Source organism: Mastigoproctus giganteus, chromosome 5, assembly GCF_048544385.1.
Source record: "Mastigoproctus giganteus isolate SK-2022 chromosome 5, ASM4854438v1, whole genome shotgun sequence".
In the NCBI taxonomy this organism is placed as follows: Eukaryota; Metazoa; Arthropoda; class Arachnida; order Uropygi; family Thelyphonidae; genus Mastigoproctus; species Mastigoproctus giganteus.
This window is the reverse complement of record NC_143579.1, coordinates 191,017,483-191,040,439: the sequence shown is the minus strand read 5'-3', so window position 1 is coordinate 191,040,439 and position 22,957 is coordinate 191,017,483. Positions and strand designations below refer to the sequence as shown.

General features: G+C 37.6%; 1 protein-coding gene across 1 annotated transcript in view; it reads right to left on the bottom strand.

Moving 5' to 3' along the window:
• LOC150085953 (putative RNA-binding protein EEED8.10) overlaps positions 1-22,957 on the bottom strand; it is a 375,958-nt gene that overhangs the window by 192,177 nt on the left and 160,824 nt on the right. The window contains exon 10 of the mRNA XM_090373614.1: positions 8,807-8,882. Within this exon, the coding sequence (XP_090229740.1) occupies positions 8,807-8,882 (76 nt within the window). The remainder of the gene's footprint in view (positions 1-8,806; positions 8,883-22,957) is intronic.

The window sequence follows — 22,957 nt, the reverse complement described above, 5'->3', positions numbered from 1 at the left end:
TTTGAGGCTTCTTCACTTGGGTACCTACCCACCCACTGAAGAAGGGCCAAATATCCCTGAAATGTGCCGTCTGGGTGATGGTACCTATCTGAGAATAAGTAACATTAGTTTTCTCCTTAGGTGAAGCGTTGCTTATTTAAAGTAGTGCAATATCATGGCAACTCGTTGTGAAGGTATTCACAATATGAGATATAACTTAAAACGATGCCGTCTTATAAATATTCTGATAATTCAGAAATGGCTGTGTATTAATGATACTATTGCACTTAAAATATACATAGTCTAAACTTGCCCACAGCTTGAGGCTTTAGCCCTAAATGCATCTTAGTCTAAATACATCATACACCATCAGGCACCTAAGGGGGCATAAATTCAAATTAAGAAAAGACAGATGTAGATTAGATGTGCGGAAATTTGCCTTTAGCCAGCGGGTGGTTAATTGCTGGAACAAACTTCCATCTGTCGTTGTGGAAGTTGATAGGTTGAATAAATTTAAGGAGGAACTGGACAGGCATTTGGAGGGAATAGTGTGATTTTTTTTTTTTTTTTTTTTTGGCTGATGCTGCATAAGCTCATACACTTGCTTTCTTGCATCAAATGCCACTGCTACTACTACTACTATTGTGGAGTTATACTTCATAACTGTTTTGCCATCATTGCATCACTCGGGTACCTACCCACCCACTGAAGAAGGGCCAAATAGCCCTGAAACGGCACCAGGGGGAGCCCGATGATGTCCGAAGTTTCCAAGAATAGGTAAAACAGCCTTCTCCACTGGGGAAGCATTGACCATTCGAGGAGTTTGAGTTTTTGAGTGGTGTGAGTTGAAGGAGTTACTGTCCCTTTCATTCTTCTACACCATTTCTTTTCCTCTTTCACTCCTATTATTACTTTTCTTCTACCTTTTTGCTTTTCTAAGTCTAATAGAGACAAGTGGATAGTCGAGTTTTTATCCCACACATATACAAAACAGCCCTGAAATGGTGCCGTCTGGGTGGTGGTACCTATCTGAGAATAAGTACAATTAGTCTTCTCCTTAGGTGAAGCATTACTTATTCAAAGTAGTGCAATATCCTGGCAACTCGTTGTGAAGGTATTCACAATATGAGATATAACTTAAAACAATGCCGTTTTATAAATATTCTGATAATTCAGAAAAAGCTGTGTATTAATGATGCTATTGCACTTAATATATACATAGTCTAAACTTGCTCGCAGCTTGAGGCTTTAGCCCTAAATGCATCTTAGTCTAAATACAGTAATTCTAAAAACAAATACATATTGTTACTGCAAAGTTTAGTTATGTTTAAGCATCCACACTACCTGTCCGAATAAAGTGAGCTCTTAAGAAACATAAGCAATCAATAATATGATCGTTTAAAATGGATCTAATTTTGGTACATACAGTATTTGATTAGCGGCAGAAAATGCCCTTTCGGATTCTATTCTGGTACTATTGTACTGAGATAATCGTAGACAATCTCAGTCCATATTTTCTAGGCTTTGAACATTTTTAGCAAAAATAATTAAAAGTATTTCATTAATATCCGACTCAAGTTCATCTTTTAAAATCTCATTGGAGTCAGGCAATTTCTTATTTTGGAAAGAATTTGCAGAACACCGATGTTCTGTTCCATGTTAGTCTTCCATGGTTGAATTATGTTCATCATTTTCTGAAGGAGAAAGACGTTTTATTAAGCGAAGCATAATTTTCACTATAGTATCTTTACTGAGTCTGGGAGAGAGCAAAGAGAGGGGATAAAGAAGAAAGCAAAGAGTGCAGTTAAGGAATTATTCACATATATAAATGCAAAGAACAGAAGGACAAATCAGATTGGACCCTTATTTAATAGATGTGGGATAGTATTAGATACCGTAGCTGAAGTTGCAGATGAACTCGACAGTTACTTTGCATCAATATGTACATTAAAAAAAAAACCTTTGTGTCAATGAGATATTATGGAAGTGAAGTTGAAAAAATGTAATTAATGATGTCGAAATTTCAAATGATTATTTAATGAGAAAAGTTTCACACCTACAGGAGAGTAAGGCTCCTGTGGTTGATGGCATACATCCTATAATCTTAAAGGAGGCAGCAAGTGAGTGCATTGAACCATTAAGGCTAGTTATGATAGCATCACTGGACTCAGGAGAGATTACATTGGATTGGTGTAAATTGGAACATAAAGGCAGTTCTAGGAGTGTAACAGGAAATTACCGACCGGCCAGTCTAACTTCAGTAGTAGGGAAAATCATGGAGGCAATGATCAAGAGTGGAATTCAGGATGGAAATGGAATTCTGTAGGATACACAGCAAGGTTTTGTAAAGGGAAAATCGTGTTTAACAAATATGGTTAGGCATTTTGACAAGTCATTCGTGAGTGGGATTTAGGGAATAATTTCGACATTGTTTATTTGGATTTCAGAAAAGCATTTGACTCAGTTCCACATGAGTGGTTACTTTATAAGTTGGAGCAGGCTGGAATCATAGGGAAAATCCTTAGATGGATAGCACAATGGTTTGAGGGCACCAGGCAGAGGGATGTGATAAATGGTTATTCCTCAGATTGGGTTAATGTAAGAAGTGGGGTTCCCCAAGGATCAGTATTGGGACCACTGTTGTTTTTGATTATCTTAAATGACATCTATGAAGGACATCTAAACTTGCTGATGATGTAAAGATCAGTAGAGTAGTTAATGATCGCCACCAAGCAGAGCTTCTTCAGAGTGACCTAGATAGACTTCCGGGATGGTCAGAAAAGTGGAAGCTATGTTTTAATTCAGCAAAATGCAAGGTCTTACACTAGGGGAACAGTAACCCCAAAATAACTTATACACTTGGTGGAGCTGAACTAAAGTCAGTAGTGGAGGAATGGGACATGAGAGTTACAATACAGTCAGACATGGTGTCCTATCAATGAGCTATCGAACATTTGCTAGTAGAGATAACGATGTCATAATCAAATAAAGGTTATTTTATAACCTTTATGTGATTAAATTATAAACAATTATTTTTTTAAAATTAGTACCGAAAAACCGGTATTTTTTGTATCAATACCGTAAAAAAACGACCAGGATCCCAGTATTCGGGATCCCGGGGATCTCGGTTTTGTAAGCCCGGTGTGGGTCTTTGTGGGGCCCATTCCCTCAAATTCTGCTAAAGCTTTCTTCCACTCTTCTATTTCTTGATATTGCAATCTCATCTGTCTCCATTTTAGCTGCTCTAGGCAGTTGTACTTGCTGTTCCAACTCCAGTTCTCGTTCCGTTGTGTCCATATTCACTGTTGCTTGTAGTTGGTCGCTCACATCTTGCTTGATTTTTTTCAAGATTGCAAGAGCTATCAGGTTCTTCTTGATGATGGTCTGCTATTTTCTGTTCAGTGACCTGAACAGTTGGGAATAGTTCCAACCACTTAGTGCATAGTTTCATCCTGTAGAATGTCACGTCTGTCTCTAGCTTCGTTACTTCTTAGTATGCTCACATGGTGAATGTATTCATTTCGATGCTCCATTTCATGCATTGATTCTTCCCTCCTGGGTGGGCACTAGCACAGTTGAACAGAAAGCACTTCCAGTTAGTTTGGCTGGATGGGCTTGCCCTTCAGTTGGGTAGCCATACAGGAGACAGTGCCACTCACTCCACTGTAATCTATGGGAAGACAGTCTCCGATTTTTCGAACCAATCCCTCTATCTAAGGTCTGAATCATGTTCATGATATTGTTCTGATTGCAATAAAAGGTACAACCAAACTGAACACTTTTCTATAAACCATCCCGCTTAACTAGAGTTCAAAAGCTCAATTGTCGCTTCAGTAAAAAAATTAATCCTTTGGTCCTTGAGGCTGTCGCAGACATTCTCTCAGATATGTGCCAGACAAGCTGTGCTTGCTACCTGGGAGTCTAAAACACTGATGGAACTGATATTTGGGTGACATTCAAGTCAAGTGGACCCGATTTCGGTGAAGTCCAGACAGTCTGTGACAGCCAAATCCTCTGCTTGTACGTTCACGATGGTGGGACTGTTAGTAATCCTGGGTATAATCCCCATGTGCAAACACACTGTGGGTGACCACCCAGGTGTGAACCAAGGCAGGGGGAAGCAGGGGTCAAGGTGTGGCACCCACACCACATGGAGGAATGCCACCCCTCTGTGTTACCAAGCAATACTAGGTGGTAGATGACTCTCATCAACCGGTGCAACACCACCACTTTACTTATTGGAGGCTTGAAGTGGTGAAACCCATGTTTAGTCTCTAGTCCAAAGTTTCAGTCAACCCTCCACCATCTCTTCCATCATGCACTATAATTGACGTCTTTGAGGTTATGATGAACACCATGGCGAGATCCAAACTTCCTTACATTTTGAGCGTACAACACTAAAACAGTATTCGCAGGCCGGCAGCTAGTTAGTACACCGGACCAAACCTATTGGTAACTCTCTAGGAGGCTTCCGTTTCAGCTAGTGTATAACCTTGCTTCCTCTACCCTTCCAGATAGTGACTGGAGGGAGTCCGAGTAGTGTGTATGTGAAGGACATTGTTGAGGCTACATTATGTCAACAATGTGGGTATATTCTTACCATGTGTACGCCATATCCAAAAATTTCATTACTTCATACAGCATGTCCTCCCCCCCCCTACTCTTTCTTACTATTGAATACACCATGAATTGTCAAACTAATAGAGCAAATTTCTCTGCGAAAATATCTAAACCTCCCAAACATTTCCCAGTTCATTTCACAAATATACATGGTCTCGGTTCTAATCTCAATGATGTCCATTTCCACTTAGTCTGCCAAACCTCATACTTTTACTGACAAAATCTCAGTTTTCAGATGATTCAACTACTGCTCATCTCAGTTGCCCAAATTCTTTGCTGTATGATTCCTTTTGCCTCAAAGGTGGTACTTTTGCATATGCCTGTTCCAATATTCCCTGTCAGAGACTTCGTAATTTGGAATCTCCTCTTTTCGATCTTCACTGGCTTAAAATCTCTCTACCTCATTCTGTCAAATTCATCTGCCGTCTCTACCATTCTCCCAACTCCACTGATCAGTTGGAGCTCTTTGTTGTTGTTGTTGTTGCTTGGGTTTTATTGGCGCATTTGCAACTGCTATAATGCGCCAAAACCTGGTTGGAGCTCTTTGACTTCCTATCTTTGCAACTTCACTTTCTCCAGTCCAACTTTACTAACAGTGAGGTAATTTTCCTTGGTGATTTTAACATTCACAACTCCAGCTGTCTTCCGTTTTCAAGTCACACTGACCCAGCTGGTCGAGATGCTGAGGCTGTTGCAATTACTAATTGCCTCGCACAGATTGTTCATTTACCTACCAGAATACCAGACAATCCTAATCATACAACCAACACACTTGATTTTTTCTCGCAAACAACCCTTCTAAGTACACAGTCGAAGTGAGTGGTTCTTTAGGCACCTCAGATTACAATTTGCTGATGTCTCTTCTCCAATGGAGCCTTTATCTAATGGCTATTCCCAACCTCGTGTTGTTTGGCATTACAAGAATGCAAAATGGGATAACCTGCGAGATTTCTTTTCCTTGATCGGATTACTGTTGACATCAGAAGTTTTAAAACAGTAAAACTTCGTGAGATAACAGTAAAACGCCATGAGATAAAGGCTCCATTGGAGCCTTTATCTCATGGCTATTCCCAACCTCGTGTCAGTGTGGATCGTGTCAGTGAAATTATTCTTGTAGGAATGGAATCCTTTATTCCATACTCCATCTTAATATCTCATCCTTTATCTAAACCATGGTTTTCAAAAAAATGTGCTAAGGCTGTTCAAGAGAAGAATGTTGCATATCGTAATTGGCTTGTTTCCAATTCTTCAGTTTCATTTTCTGTCTACACCAGAGCTCTCAACAATTTTAAAGCAGTTATTAATCAGTCCAAACTAGATTTTGAACAGGCTAAGAGTAGAAAACTTGCTTCTTGCCCTAACGGAAGCCGAGCATTCTGGTCTCTTGCCAAAGCTATTGGCCGCAACTTTTGCCCATCTCTGCTCCCACCTCTGTCAAAGCCAGATAGTTCTATTGTCACTTCAGCCAAGGATAAAGCTGACCTGCTGACATCCCATTTTCTTTCCAACTCATGTATTAATGACCTTGATAAAACACCTCCCACCATTCCAGCACGCTTCATTTAATGCCTCCTGTGGTCTTCCATCAAAAGGACTTTGTCAGAGGACTTTGTCAAAGCATGTCAGAAGGACTTTGACGAAACCTTGATGCTATGAAAGATCCAGGTCCTGATGGTATTTCTCCACTTGTTCTCAAAACCTGTGCTCCTGAACTTACTTCTGTTCTTTGCCACCTTTTTTCACTTTCTTATTCCAAAGGTATTTTTCCTTCTGCTTGGTAATTTGCTCATATCCAGCCAGTACCTAAAAAGGGTGACAATTCTCCCTCTTCCAATTAACATCCCATTGCAATTACTTCTACTCTTTCTAAAGTAATGGAAAAATCAATTAACTGCCAACTCTTAAACTAGCTAGAAACATTCTGTTTGATCAATGATCACAAGTACCCGTTTATGGATAAATTCAATGGAAAAGTTCGGTGAAACTCAAGCAGTTGCTCTTGACATCTCAAACGCTTTTGATTGTATTTGGCATAAAGGTCTTCTAAACAAGCTTCCATCTTATGGTTTGCCAACTTTTTTTGTAATTTGTTATCCAGTTTTCTCTCTAACCACTCACTGAGGGTGATGGCTCTCTGTCTTCTAACTTCTCCACTAAAGCTGGTGTCTCCTAAGGTTCAGTTCTTTCCTCTACTCTTTTCCTCTTGTATATTAATAGCCTTCTTCCATTGACTGGAAATTCTATCCATAGTTTTGCTGATAGCACATTGCATTCCACTTTCCAGTTTGAGAAACCTCACCCTGCTCAATCAGCTTCAACTTCTTGAATATCCGCTACCAATTCCTTAAATGCCGATCTTCAGTGGGGCAAAGACAACTTAATTGATTTCAATCCTTCTAAAACTCAGTCCTGTCTTATATCTTGCAAAAAGGATTCATCTGCTCCTATGGTTATCTTTGGTGACACTCCGATTTCTAGGCAAGATGATATATCTCTTTTAGGGATTACCCTGACTTCTAATCTCTCTTGGCACAAGCACATTACAAATATTGCTTCCTCTGCATCTAAAAAACTTGGTTTTCTCTTTTACTCTCATCGTTACTTTTCTTCCAAACAGCTGTTCACTCTGTACAAATCGCAAACCTGCCCTACCATGGAATATTGCTCCCACATCTGGGGGGTGGCCATCAAACCTCTCTCAGGCTTCTAGATTCCATTCAGAAGAGCGTTAGGTTAATTAATGACTCATCTGTAACAGTCTCTCCACTCTCTGTCTCATAGATGTACTGTTTCTGCTGCATGCCTTTTCTACAGATACTTCCATGGGCACTGTTCTTCTGAATTGGCTTCTATAATCCCCATTCTCTCTTTCAAAACAGTTCGAACACGTGCCACCACCAGCCAACATCCATTTACTGTCCAACTTCAAACTCACAAAACCAACTTTTCATCTTGGTCATTTATTCATTCAACTGCATTTTCTGGAACAACCTTCCTTCATATGTATTTCCTGAAAATTAGAATCTACAGAAGTTCAAGTCCAATGTCAACAAATATCTTCTTTCGTCTTCTCAATCTCCAATCCATGCTTGGTACTAAATACTATAGGTTCTAATACCTCTCGTGTTTGGGGTTTTCATTTTAAAAAAAAAAAAATTCAAAGTAATTAAAAGACGATTATTGCTATATTTGCCATATGGTAAGATACACCCAGATTTTAGGAAAATTTTGGAATAAAGTACTGTACAGCATATATTTGAAATACAAATTATACATAACTAAAGGTATCATTTTCTCTGCTGAGGAGGGCCAAAATGTTGGCTACCCTGTTGTCATGTTCATTGGCATAATTTAGTACCTTCAATTTGAAGCCAACAATGTATGAAATCTCTAACTGCCTTGTACCCATTTTGTTGGGACTAAAAATTAATAACAAATTAAAACTATACTGCAAAAAAAACAGAGAAACATTAGCTACCAGAGATCGATCGATCGATCGATCTCTCTCTCTCTCTCTCTCTCTCTCTCTCTCTCTCTCTCTCTCTCTCTCTCCCCCCCCTCATCCCAGTAGAGACCTACTAATTTACAGAAAAATTATTGATTCTTAAAGGTCAGTGAAATGATTACTTGTATGGTAAAGGAGAGAAGGAACATTATGGTCTTATATATATACATTGAAGATAAGGCAGAGCTAATATGACCTGTGGGTTGCAATCATGTTGAAATCCAGACTGCATACAACTAAGTATACATTTGAACATTTTTCAGGGAAATAGTGTCTTACAGTGCAGCAAATATGGCATTTTCTTCCCTCACTGTCATTTGGTGGGTAGCTAAGAATAAGCTGGTATGTGCACATTAGTTTCTATTCACAGTTATTTTTTCTGAAATGTATTAAGAAGTTTGCCTTTGTTACCTTTATTCATCAGATGTTTATTTCTCTTCTGATGGACAAATAAACCAATTGTTTCCAATATAGGACACAAATGGATTACTTGAAGTGTGGCTGAATATGCAATATAACATTGTTATTTTATTATTACCAACTCAAATGAGTTAAAAAATAAACAAATAATCATACTAATCTACATTTTCAAACCTTTATACTAAATGATTTTATTAATTCAATGCTTAATGGGACAAAAAAAATAATAAGTATGTTAGTAAGTTAGTTAACACAGCTTTGTAATTAAATAAAGTATCTTACCTGACCTGTAACTCTGGAGTTTCCAGTCAAATCAATATGATCCAACCGTTTACATAAATGCAACAACCACCAAATCCTTTAGGCAAGAAAAAAGAAAAATTGTTTATAATTAATTTTCACTTATAAAACTGATAACATCAAATATAATTACAGCAGGGAAAGAACATTTTAACATATTAAGAGTACCTGAAAGACAAATATAACAATACACGGACTAAATTTATACACAGATATATATATATATATATATAGAGAGAGAGAGAGAGAGAGAGAGAGAGAAGTACCAGAACTGAATCAAATTCTGGTGGGGAGCTGAATGTTTTTTTTTTTTTAATGAAAGGGGACTGGGATAGTTGGGATCTATCCAATTATATCAAAGGAGGCAGCCAAAGAGGTAAGCTAAGCCATGATTATGAGAGCATTCCTGGATTTGGGAAGGAGCTCCCTACAGACTAGAGACGTGCAAATGTACCCCGAATTTGCAGAAGGGGATCAAAGAGTAATAAAAATATATACAGATCTGTTAGTGCAACTTCTGTTCCTGGGAAAATAATGAAATCACTGGTTACAGAAGTAATGCAGGCCAATCCAGAGAGGAGTGTAATTGTACTTCATTCACAGTATGGCTTTGCTAAGAGGAGATCTTGTCTGACAAATCTGACTGGATACCACAATGCAGTGACAAAGGAACTGGATGCAAAAAATAATTTTGATATCGTATACTTGGATTTCAGGAAACCTTTTGATATTGTTGCATATAAAACATTGCAGTACAAATTGGAACAGTATAGCATTAAAGGGATGGTTCAGTGGGAGAAGACAGAGAGAGTGGTTATCAATGAGCATTGCTCTTTTTGGACTAATAGTATTAGTGGAGTTCCCAGTATTCAGTGCTAGGCCCATTATTGTTTTCTATATATATTAATGATATTGATGAAGGCATATTATGTCTTAAGTTCTCAGAAGAAATTAAGGTTGGAAGGGTAATTAATTACAGTAATTAGTATTACTGCAACAAGATCTAGACAGATTAGGCAGATGGGCCGAGAAGTGGCAATTGAAGTTTAATATTGATAAATGCAGGATAGTTCATAGGGGAGCACCAGACCTAGGTTAAAGTATCAGTTACGTGGTATGACACTCGGGACAGTGGAGAATGAAAAAAACCTGGGGGTAATTGTGCAGTGAGATATGAAGCTCTTTGAGCAGTGCAGACAGGCTGCCAGGAGGCCTAATGGGGTTTTGTGAGTGTGCTTCTCGCAGGAATTTTGCAGCAGGGATAGGGAGGTTATTAGTTCTTATACAAAATACAAGGCGATTATGAGGATTTTATCACCTTGTATAAAATGCAAGGTGATAGGAGGTGATTAGCCATTGTATAAAATACAAATGCTAATCACCACCCAATCCCTACTGACAAAAATCCTGTATATCATTTACAAAACCTATAAAATACAAGGTAATACGGAGGTAATTATCCCTTGCGTAAAATACAAGTGCTAATCACTTCCCTATCCCTGCATAAAAAACATTATGGGCATCCTGTTGTCTTGAAACATTACTAGACACGTTGGACAGACAACTTATGTGATTTATAAAATCAGACGGATGCTAAACTATTGTGATTTTCTCTTATAAAGAATCTGAGTCCTCATTTTGAATTTAAATCAATGTTTTGAAATTTAACCACATCAAAAATAAAAATAGAATACTAAATACAGTACTCTCTCGATTTTCCGGGATAAATGGTAAAAAAAAAAAAAAATCCCAGATAATCGATTTCCCGGTTAATCCAAAAATACAGTAAATCTCCGACATACATTCCAGGACTTCTTACATAAGTCAAGTTTTATAACTTGGGAATGACTAATAAAATATTGCTACTATATGCTTGATATGCCAAAATTACAAAAAACACATAATATCCTCAGAAGAATGAAGAAAAATAGTTATATATTTTTAATTAGTTCAATTAAAAACTTTATCTGGAGACAGCAGTGAAGTAGCCAGAGTGGCACATAAGATAAGAAAACATAAAAGGAAGAAAAAAATTATGTTATTGTGCTGTAAAATCTGATATGTATTTAGTAGCCTTGGTTATCATAGTTGACTTCATTTTTGCTGATCGCTTCACCGCTTCTTGTATTTCTCTTTCTCCTTTATTGTGTTCAAGGTTGCCACTGACAAATCCGAATTCCGCGCGATACTTGTTAATGTTTGGCCATTTTCATACATTCTTATTATTTTAATTTTCTGATTCAACTCGATCCCTTTCCTTTTCTTGATAGATTTACTAGTACAGTTGTCATTTATTCTCTTAGTTGGCACCATGATAATGGTAAAAAATTAAATTTTCTGAAAAGAACTTCACCAGGTTAAGGCAAAAACTCACTATTATCACCCCACATGAGCTCACATTTTACTAAAGCACATTACCATAAAATAATTTGCACTTTCCGGGTTACTGGACTTTTCTGTTAGTGCAATTAATTATAAACGGGTAGTAAACTTGATCTTATTGCATTTGCATTAATACCGATAGCTGGAATTCTGTAGATTTTTAAGTTATTATAGTGAAATATGTGTCCCCCCCTCACTGAAATCTTCAGTCATATAAAAAAAATATAAATAACATAACGTAAGTCCGAAGCTACATAAGTCAGGGACTTACTGTATTGAAAAATGTTCAGCAACTATGTAAAAAGTATGGCAATAGATAAAAAATTAAAAAACTTACCACGCACTACTGGCGTGTCCAATATGATGCTTCCCTTTATTTTTTTTTATTATTATTATTATTAATAGCCATAGGGGCTTAGAGGGGAACAGGTATCCTGTGTGTTATCAGACACTCAGCCTAAAACACTGATGGATCCAATATATCTCTATTACAGAAGATTTAGGAGAAGTCCGGTTGGCCTGCCTCCCTAAAATCCACTCATGCACACCTTCTCGATGGTAAGCCCTGTTATGTCACTTAGGTGGCAACGAACGTGTAGAGTGGTTCTCTTCAAGACGCCTGGTCAGCGTGAAGAGGAAAAGACCAAACCCTCCAGCATGAGAGCACAACAATACAAATGGCCCTCAGTCCCCAGCAGCTTTCACTCTCCCTCTTACGGCAGCGAGAGGATCAGAGTGGAAGCAGAGGGTGCTAAGAATCTCTGGGTACGACCAGGCTGCCATGCACGGAAACTGAACTTGACCTGTTATAACGTACAATCACTCATCGGTGAAGACAGGATATTAGAGCTGGAAAAGGAATTAGAAAATGTGAATTGGAATATCATCGGTTTGGCTGAAACAAGAAGAAGAAATGAATCACTTATAAGTTTATCAAGTGGAAATCTGCTGTACACCAATGGAAACAGTGAAAGGAGTGAAGGTGGAGTTGGGTTTCTGGTCCATAAAGATTTTAAAAACAACATTTTGGAATTCAAAAGTACATCACCAAGGGTGTCAAGGCTAATACTCAAGATTTCTAAGAGGTACAAGCTAAAGATTATAATGATTTATGCACCAACATCGAGCCATGATGATGAAGAGGTTGAAGAAATGTACAACGAAACTGAGTCTTCTAGATGAGCAGAAAACCCACTACACTATTATTACGGGGGACTTCAATGCTAAGGTTGGAAAAAGGCAAAACAACGCAGAAAGAGGAACTATAGGAAATTTTGGAATTGGTGAAAGAAATAAAAGAGGTGAAAGACTTGTGGGATTTGCAGAATCTCAAGGACTGTCAGTAATGAACACTTTTTTCAAGAAAAGGGTGAACAGAAAGTGGACATGGAAGAGTCCAAATGGATTAACAACTAATGAAATCGACTTCATCCTCACTAACAGAAGATATATTGTGAATGATGTCACCGTCCTGAATAAGGTAAATGTTGGAAGTGATCACAGAATAGTAAGATGTACACTTGATATAGATGTAGGAAAGGAAAGGAAAAAACTGACTCGAGTAAATAATACAAAGGTCTTTGAGATAACAGAGGAGGAGAAAAAGCAGTATGTACTGGAACTTAAAAACAAGTTTGAGCTTCTGCAGACTGCTCAGGACCAAGATATCGACGAGGAATATTACAACCTTCTGAAAGTGATAAAGCCCAAGAAACCTATAGGGAAACAGAAATCCAAAGAAGAAAAAATTAGTCAAGGAACACTTGTCATGATGAACCGAAGACGACAAATGAAGAACAAATGAAGAACAGGGAGAAAATTGAGTATACTGAGTTATGCAAAGCCATTAGAAAGAGACTCAGAGAGGACATAAGAAGATTTAACACAAGAAAAGTAGAACAAGCATTAAGGGAAAACAAAGGATTTAAATCAGCAGCCATGAGCAGTAATACAGAAAGACAAATGATACTGAAACTGAAGAATAGCGATGGTGTACTTATAAACAGCAGAGAAGGCATAATTCAAATAGCAGAAGACTACTATAGAGAATTATACAAGGAGCGAGGGAATGATACCAGCAGCGGGGAAGATGGATTGCAAAGTAGCAACACATACGACATACCCGATATCCTTCCTGATGAGGTAGAACAAGCATTGAATAAAATGAAGAATCAGAAAGCCCCAGGGGAAGATGAAGTTACTGTAGAGTTGTTAAAATTGGGAGGAAGAGACATAACACAAAAACTGGCAAGGCTCTTCACAAAGTGCATTAGAAAAGGTGTGACGCCTAAGCAGTGGAATAATGCAATCATAGTTTTGCTGCATAAGAAAGGAGATAAATCAGAAATTGGAAATTATAGACCAATTAGCTTGTTATCCCACATCTACAAGTTGTTCACAAGGGTCATTACTAACAGATTAGAAAGAATACTTGATGAGAATCAACCGAAAGAGCAAGCTGGCTTTAGGACAGGATTCTCAACTAGGGATCACCTTCACGTAATATCACAGCTAATGGAGAAAGCAAATGAATGCAAAACACCATTATGTCTGGCATTTGTGGATTATGAAAAGGCATTTGACTCCATACAGCATAAGGCAATGTTTCAGGCACTGGAAAGACAAGGCATAGATACCCCATATATTATGATTTTGAAGAAAATATATGAGAGTGCTACCTCCTTTATTAGACTAGACAAAGACAGTAGCAAATTTAAAATCGAGAAAGGAGTTCGACAAGGAGACACAATATCTCCGAAGCTGTTTACTGCTGCCCTTGAGGAAGCTTTCAGAAGATTAGACTGGTCGCAGAAAGGAGTCAATGTGAATGGAGAGTACCTAAACCATTTACGATTTGCAGATGATATTGTGGTTATAAGCTGGGATCCCAAAGAATTAAAGGAAAATCTTAATCAGTTATGCACAGTTAGTAAAGATTTTGGACTAAAGATGAATATGGCTAAAACAAAAGTAATGATTAACAAGTATGCCATGGAAAGGGAAATAATGATTGAAGGAGCAGTAATTGAAAAGGTGGAGTCATATACTTATCTGGGACAAGTTATTAGCTGTAATAATGATAAATGGCTGGAAGTCAAGAGAAGAATAAATTTTGGATGGATAGCATTCAGGAAATATAGTCACATACTGAAGAGCAATATCCCAGTTTGTCTGAAACGTAAAATAATGAACCAATGTATACTCCCCACCATGACTTATGGAAGTGAAACTTGGGCACTCACCAAAAGAAAGGAAGAGAAGCTGAGAACTACACAGCGAAGAATGGAACGAAATATATTGGGAATCAGACTGTTAGATAAGAAGAGAAACACATGGATTAGGCAGCAAACTCAAGTAAAGGACATTCTTATCAAAACAAAAGAACTAAAATGGTCTTGGGCAGGACACATAGCTCGAAGACATGATGACAGATGGACTAAGAAAATAACAGAATGGTACCCAAGAGGAGCTAGAAGAAAACCTGGAAGACAAAGGCGGAGATGGATAGATGAAATTCATGAGTTTTTGGGTAGTAAATGGATGGCCAGTGCTCAAAACAGAAGGAACTGGAAAGTTGCTGGAGAGGCCTTCATCCTGCAGTGGATTTAAAATGGCTGATGATGATGAATAGCCATATGGTGCAAGGAAGCCTGAGGCTTATGCTGCACCGGCCAAAAAAAAAAAAAAAATTCCCTATTCCCTAAAAGCAAGCACGTGTCGAAGGCTGTATATATATAGGCCTGGCACGTTCCATTGCCATATTTCAAATGCATGGGGGGGAGATAAATAGGCAAAAGGAAGAGAAGCAGGATAGAAGGAAAATTCCCGCTCCCTCATATTTCACTAATAGTTTGGGAATTTGAAAATCTACAGATTTACCCTGAGAGAGAGAGAGAGAAGTAGAAAGGAATCACCAAGAAAGAGAAGAATGATGATATACAGCTCAGGACCCTGGGTGTGCCAAGCCCATACTCACCAGATGTGAGCCCCTGGGGGTCTTTTTCTTACAGTGTTGCATATGGTTTGGTGACCAACATTATAATGTTGGTTATAAATTTAACGGATACACTGTTTTCAAGTTTTTGTTTAATTGAAAGCACAACTCTTGTGTTTGCTCATCACTTTTGGGATTTCTAAACAAAAACAAATAAAAAAATAGTTAGTATAAAAAAAAAATTCTGACATCCCTGACATAAAGAATGAAACAAAATTTGTCCTTTTGCAGTACAAGGGAACACAACAATCGATGCAAATTCACTAAAACAAACTAAACATTTGGTCTCTGTTGTTGTTTTTTTTTTTTTTTTTTAGCGACGGTTGTGAAGACAGCGGGGGTTGCAAGATAATAGGTACACTAATCTCCCAATGACAACTTATAATGGCACTTCTTGTCGCTCATTTACGACTTGCAAAACATCAGTTTATACCTATTCTAGTTATTACTTGAATGTTATGATTTCTGTGGGGGATTTTTTTTTTTTTTTTTTTTTTTAAATTTGGAATCTTGAGGTGTCACGGTTATCCGATCCCGGTAAATCGAGAGTCTGCTGTATAATAAATGGGATATTAAGATTATATTTTAAGTCAGGAAATCTCTTACCTGAGATATTTTCCAGGAATAACTGCATCCACGTAAGATGTAATCAGAACAGATGGAAATTGTTTCAAAGACCTGCTTAAAGGAAGGGAAGAACCTTGCAACATGACAAAGGAATAAAAACAAGCTTTTACCCTAAATCCATGCATGGTGAATAATTAAAAGTATAATGGGAGAAGATTACCCGAAGCTTGATAGGAGCTTTTCGTCTATATCATCTTCAAGGAGAAGCAAGCACGTGTCGAAGGCTGTATATATAGGCCTGGCACGTTTCCATTGCCATATTTCAAATGCATGGGGGGGGAGATAAATAGGCAAAAGGAAGAGAAGCAGGATAGAAGGAAAATTCCCGCTCCCTCATATTTCACTAATAGTTTGGGAATTTGAAAATCTACAGATTTAGAACAGCTTAAAGGTCATTTAGAGGAAATCCCTGTTGACAAAATTCCTGTATATCATTAACAAATCCCCATGAGCTGTCCTGGCAGCCTATCTGCACTGCTCAGAGAATTTCTTATCTGACTACACAATTACTTGCATGGTTTTTTTCATTGTCCACTACCCTGAGTGCAGTACCACATAACTAATACTTTAATCTAGGATTGGTGCCTCCCATATGTAATGAAATATATGAAATATGAAGTATTAAATATAATGAAAGTACCATTCATTATACAGGATGAGTCACGAAAAAGTAGCCTCGTCAATGAAACTACAATACAATGCATGCACAAGTGGGTAAATGTATAGTAAATTACCTACCGTTAAAGAAGATGTTGTAAATGACCTCCTTGGGCCGCAAGACAGTGCTGAGCCCGTGTCAGCATGTTTTGGCAAACTTTCTACAACACTGTACCATCGATGCCCGCAATAGCAGTATGTTCTCCTGTAATTCTTGAAGAGTGTTTGGGTTTGTCTCATACGCTTTCCCCTTAAGGTAGCCCCAAAGGTAAAAATCACATATGGACAGGTCTGGGGAATGTGGGGGCCATATATCTTTGCTGACAGTTCTTCCATCTAGAAAGGCTTCGTGAATTCATGCCAGCACTCTGTGGGACGTACAGCAAGTGGCCCCATCTTGTTGAAATGTATACCACTCCTGCTCTTCAGGGGTTAATTGTGCATAAAAGCTTTCAAATATTGCAAGGTAACACAACAATTGTCTCAAAGATGGGCCCTACGATCCACCGTGCTGATATGGCACACCATACTCTGATTTTTTTCGTCATGAAGTGGTTCTTCATGGAGATGGTGTGGATTTTCAGTTGCCCAGTACCTTGTGTTTTGAGAATTGATGTGTCCAGATAAATGAAATCAGGCTTCATCTAACATAAAATATTGAGTTGGATCGAGCATCCCGTCAATGACGTGTTGAGTAGCCAGTTGCAATAATTTACGCGTTTCACTTTATCTGTCTCTTTTAATTCCTGCACGCACATTACACAAAACGGCTTCAAATTTAGAGAGTGCAGTACACGTACACAGGTCTGACTTATACTGACTTGCTGGGCTAATTTCCAGGTATTCTTCCTGGGCTTAATTCCATCCTCTCACGAATATCGCACACTACAGTTGGCATACGAATAGATGGGGCTCTGTTCATTTTTGCATTGAGGACATTTCCTGTTTTGCACTACTTTTTCATCAGTTACTATATACAGTGTTTTGCTGGTATCCCAGCAGTGAGGAACTGTTCTGCAAAAATTCTTCTTGTTTCCTTAAATGAACCCACATGCACATATGCCTCAACAATTGCATCTCTTTCTAGAACTGAATAAGGCATGAATGATGCAGAAAACCATTTGTACACGAGACACAAACTGGATTACGTCCAGCAAAATACTGTCTTCCAATGAGATTGACCTTGAGGGGTGACGCATGCTACTAATCTATGAGGGGATGATTTGTTTGTGCAGGTGGCTAGTCGTGTGGTGTGTTGATTGGCTGCTGGTTCTTCCAAGCGTAGAGCGGGGGGAGCTACTTTTTCGTGACTCACCCTATATTAAACTTCAATAGCCACTTCTCAGCCCATCTGCCTAATTTTTCTAGATCGCATTGCAGTAGCATACATTAATACTGTAATTAACAACCCTGCCAACTTTTGAATCATCTAAAAACTTAAGACTTTAGGCCTAATATGCCTTCATCAATATCATTAATAAATATAGAAAATAGTAATGGGTCCAGCAATGAATCCTGTAGGACTCCACTAATACCGCTAGTCCAAAAAGAGCAGTGCCCACTGATAACCACTCTCTGTCTTCTCCCACTCAACCATTCCTTTAATGCCACACAGCTCCAATTTGTACAACAGTATTTTATGTGCAACAGCATCAAAATCTTTCCTAAAATCCAAGTATATGATATCAAAATTATTTTTTGCATCCAGTTCCTTTGTCACTGCAATCAAATCAAATTGGTTAGACAAGATCTCTCCTTAGCAAAGCCATGCTGTGAATGAAGTATAACTGTACTCCTGTTCAGATTGTCCTGCATTACTTCTGTAACTAGTGACTTCATTATTAAAGCAATAGCTAGGCCATATCTTGAATACTGCATGCAGATCTAGGAGGTGCAGAGAAGAGCAACAAGATTGGTGAAGGGAGCAAAAGGGTGCTCTTACCATGAAAGAGCTTTAGTTCTGCAAATTGCAGCATCTAGAGACTAAGTACCTGTGAGGTGTTCAAGGCTTTGAATGGATTCCTTCCTCTTGCTCAGACTACACACACAAGGAGGCATAAATTTAACTAGGCAACTAGGCAGCTGGTGTTGTGGAGATAGGCAATTTGAATAAATTCAAGACAAACTCCAGAGGGGATGGAGAGGGGGAAATGGGAGGTGTTTTTTTTTTTTTTTTCTTTGCTGAAGTTCTATAAGCTTGCTTTCTTATATCGATTGTCACTACACTAATAATAATAACAGTTGTTAGAAATTTGCTATAATATTTATGGACAGTGGAAGGAATGTAGACAATACTGTCTACAGTTCTTCCAGTGCTCTTAAATTATTTATCACACATTTATCCAAAATCCAAAAATGGGAAGCCGTTCAGAGATAAACAAGTTTTTATCTTCTGTGGATAACTACAAATATCCACAGAAGATATTCAAAACAAAATCAAAACAATAAAAACCCTCAAGTAAGAATTACAGGTCTGTCAAAAACCATGTTGAGAAGATAATAACAGGACGGTCACATTTGGAAGTGGATATCATCAACACAGATGCAGAACTAGACAATTATTTCAAACATCTATTTTAATGGCAAAGTGAAACTGTTAATAAGCCATCTTCAGTACTGGGATGATGAGAATCGCCAATGGGTGAAAGATGCTCATTCTCGGTAAAATCCAAAAATGGGAAGCCATTCAGAGATAAACAAATTTTTAAGAATTTGTTAATAATGACTTGTATCTTATAAACATTTTGCAAAATATGAAGACAGATGACATCAATTAAATGTCTTTAACTGCCAGTCTGTATATAGGACTATCCATTTTTGCTATAACAATTTTTACTCCTTGATTTCTTTCTATGGTATCTGAAGTCAGTTTCAACATACCAGGCCTCAGACAATCAGAAATTGAAAGATATCATCACACAATACACCAAAATTTAAAAAAAAAAAAATAAATAAATACTTCAAAGAATAACTCATCTCATATGAATGAATAGTTTGAAGAGATTAGTATTAGTATTAAGTAATGGTCATATGGTACAAGGAAGCCTAAGGCTTATGCTGCACCAGCCACAAAAAAAAAAAAGAAACAAAGAAAGAAAAAAAGGAGTAAAATAATAATAATAAAAAATTTAAATAAAATATTTTACTTTTGCCTCTCAGAGCCTTAAACACCTCAATCAAGTTTCCTCTAAGGTGCCTAGTTTCCAAACTGTGCAACTCACATATTCAAAGTCTTTTCTCATATGGAGGTCCTTTTGCCAATCTCACTAGGTGAGTTACCTGTCTCTGGAGCCTTTTATTTTGGGGGATTACTATTCCCAAGACTTTGCACTTTGCTGGATTAAGGCAAAGTTGCCACTTTTCTGACCATCCCTGAAGTATATCTAGGTCACTCTGAAGATTCTGCTTGGCGATGATCATTAACTACTCTACCAATCTTTACATCATCTGCAAATTTAGATCTCATGTCCTCTATCCCTTCATTGACGTCATTTAAGAAAATCAAAAACAACAGTGCTCCCAATACTGATCTCTGGGAACTCCACTTCTTACATTAACCCAATCTGAGGAATAACCATTTATCATGACCCTCTGCCTCCTTCCTTGAAGCCATCCTGTTATCCACCTATGTTATTCCAACCTATTCCAGCTTATAAAGTAACGGCTCATGTGGGGCCGAGTCAAATTCTTTGATGAAATCCAAATAAACAATGTTGAAATTATTCCCTAAATCCAGCTCATGACTGACCATGTCAAAATAAATAAATAAATTTTCTGTTTATACTCCGGGATGACCAAACAGTCAGAGGAGTTCACAAGATAGACAGAATACAAGAAACAGCACCGTATTTAGCAGTCACGGGAAAGCTAACCAGATTTGTTAAACATGATTTTCCCTTTACAAAATCATGCTGCGTGTCCTTCTGAATTCCATTTCTATCTAAATGATCCTGAATTCCACCCTTGATCATTGCCTCCATGATTATCCCTACTACTGAAGTTAGACTGACTGGTCAGTTTTGTTTGTTTTATTATTTGGTTTTTAGGAGCATTAGCAACTAAGAGGCCATATTGCTCCGGGATATGCGGTGGTCATATCCTGACCTTTCTGCATCCTCTGTATTTGGTGGTGACGGGCTCGAACCCCGGTCTAATCAAGAAGCGTGTGCTACGCACTGCTGCTCCTTCCCACCTGGCTACGGAGGCGCCTGACTGGTCAGTAATTTCCCACTGCACTCTTTTGTATTGGAGATACATTGCACTACCCATTTGTATTGGAGATACATTGGCACTTTTCCAATCCAACGGAACCCTTCCTGAGTAGAGTGATGCTCTCATAAATAGCCTTAATGGTTCAATGTACTCACTTGCACCTCCCTTAAAATTAGAGTATATGCAATCAACCCCTGGAGCATTACTCGCCCGTAAGCTCAAAAGTTTTTTCACTAAATAATCATGTGAAATTTCAATGTCATTAATTACATATTTTTTAAATTCACTCCCATAATTTCTCAGTGACATAAAGGGTTTTTCTTCAATAAATATCGATGCAAAGTAACCGTTGTTGAGTTCATATGCAACATCAGCTTTGGTATTTAATACTATCCCTTACATAAAGGTCTTATCAGGTTTGTTCTTCTCTTCTTTGCATTTATATATGTGAAGAATTTCTATTACAGATCATTTGTAGCTGTTATAGGCTTCAGTACTTTTTATTGCTCTGTAACTTTTCCATGCCGTCTTTTTCTGCTCAAGTAATCTGGCAATTTCATTATTCATCCAACTTTGAATCCTCCTCGTAGAGTATTTTTTAATGGTATATACTAGGGTTACCATCCGTCCTCTTTTAACCGGATTTGTCTGCATTTTTTGTCTAAAATTCTTTGTCCGGGTGGATTTTTATAAATTTGTCTAAATGTCCGGATTTTTATATTATATGCCATTTTTTCATGCAAGCTCGACGAAAACTACCGAGTTACATTATACAGAATCTTTTTCGGAATAGGAGACGATTCTTCAATTCAAATTTCCATGTTGACAATTAGGCAGAAGGCCCCAACCACGCTCAGTTTAGTGCATTGAGATTGTTACCAACCCACGCCTGCTTCAGAATTTACACACATATAAATTTTATATAGTCTAGCAATACAGTATTTTGGTTTAGAGAGTGGATAACGCGTGAAGATCAGATGGTGTGCTAGAAAAAGATATATAAATTACAGGAATTCCAGCATGTCAAATAAATATTGACAGTTAGAGGGACTGTTTTCTCTAGAAACTGATTGCAGCATATGAAGTTTACCTTTTTTAAAAATACTGTTTTTCACTTTAATTACAAAAATATTTATTATCCATCTTTATACCTGTAGGCACTTTTCTGCAATTAGGTTAGTTTAGTTGTGAATGTAAAACATAACCCAACCTTAATAAAATTTATGCTTCACTACTTACAATAAAAAAATATTTATTATTTCAATTATAAAAATTAATATTATAAAGACTATACATCCCCTAAGCATGTTTACAGAAGAGTTGAAAAACAAATTTCCATGTTTTGTATCTGGCCGAGAGGAATGGGAAGCTGAATGTAAAGTTTGCAGAATGGGGACATATGTTTCAGTAGCCAATAAAGGGGCTGGTGATTTGAAGCATCCCATTGAAACTGAGAAGCACAAGAAAGCAGTTCAAGGTGAGGCCTCTTCGGGAAAGGTTACAGATTTTTTTGTCAAAGCTGTCGGTAAAATAGAATATGATCTGGCTGCTGCAGAGGGTACCTTTGCTTTTCACACTGTTAAACATCATAGTAGTTACAAATCAATGGATTGCACAACTGTCGTGTTAAAAAATGTATTTTTTGATTCTGAGATAGCAAAAAGATTTTCCTGTGCTAGAACCAAGACAAAAGCCATTGTAAACTTTGTACTTGCAAATTATTCTCTTAATTTTAAAAACTTTAAAATAAAACAAAATTGCATACTGTGGGGTCTCAATTGATGGAAGTAATCATGGTTCTGAAAAAAATCTTCCCATTAATTATTCAGTATTTTGATGTAAATGAAGGAGGGTTACAAACAAAATTAATTGAATTACAGAAGATGCCTAACGAGACTGCACATACCATGTTAAAGAAACATATGTTAAAGAAACTCTTGAAAAAAATGGTTTGTGTGAAAAATGTATTGCATTCACTGGGGACAATTGCAATACAATGCTTGGAGGACTGAGACGAAATGAAGAAGGGAATAATGTCTTTGCAAAATTAAAGAAATTGTTGCACAACAAGACTTCGATTGGAGTGGGCTGCCCTGCACATATTTTGAACAATTGTCTTCAGAATGCCACAGAACTTTGAGAAGTTGATGTAGAGAACATTGTTTTTAAAATTTACCAGTATTTTCATAATTATACAGTCCAGACTGAAGAGCTTAAGGAATACTGTGAGTTTGTTGAGATTGAATATAGACAGCTCCTTT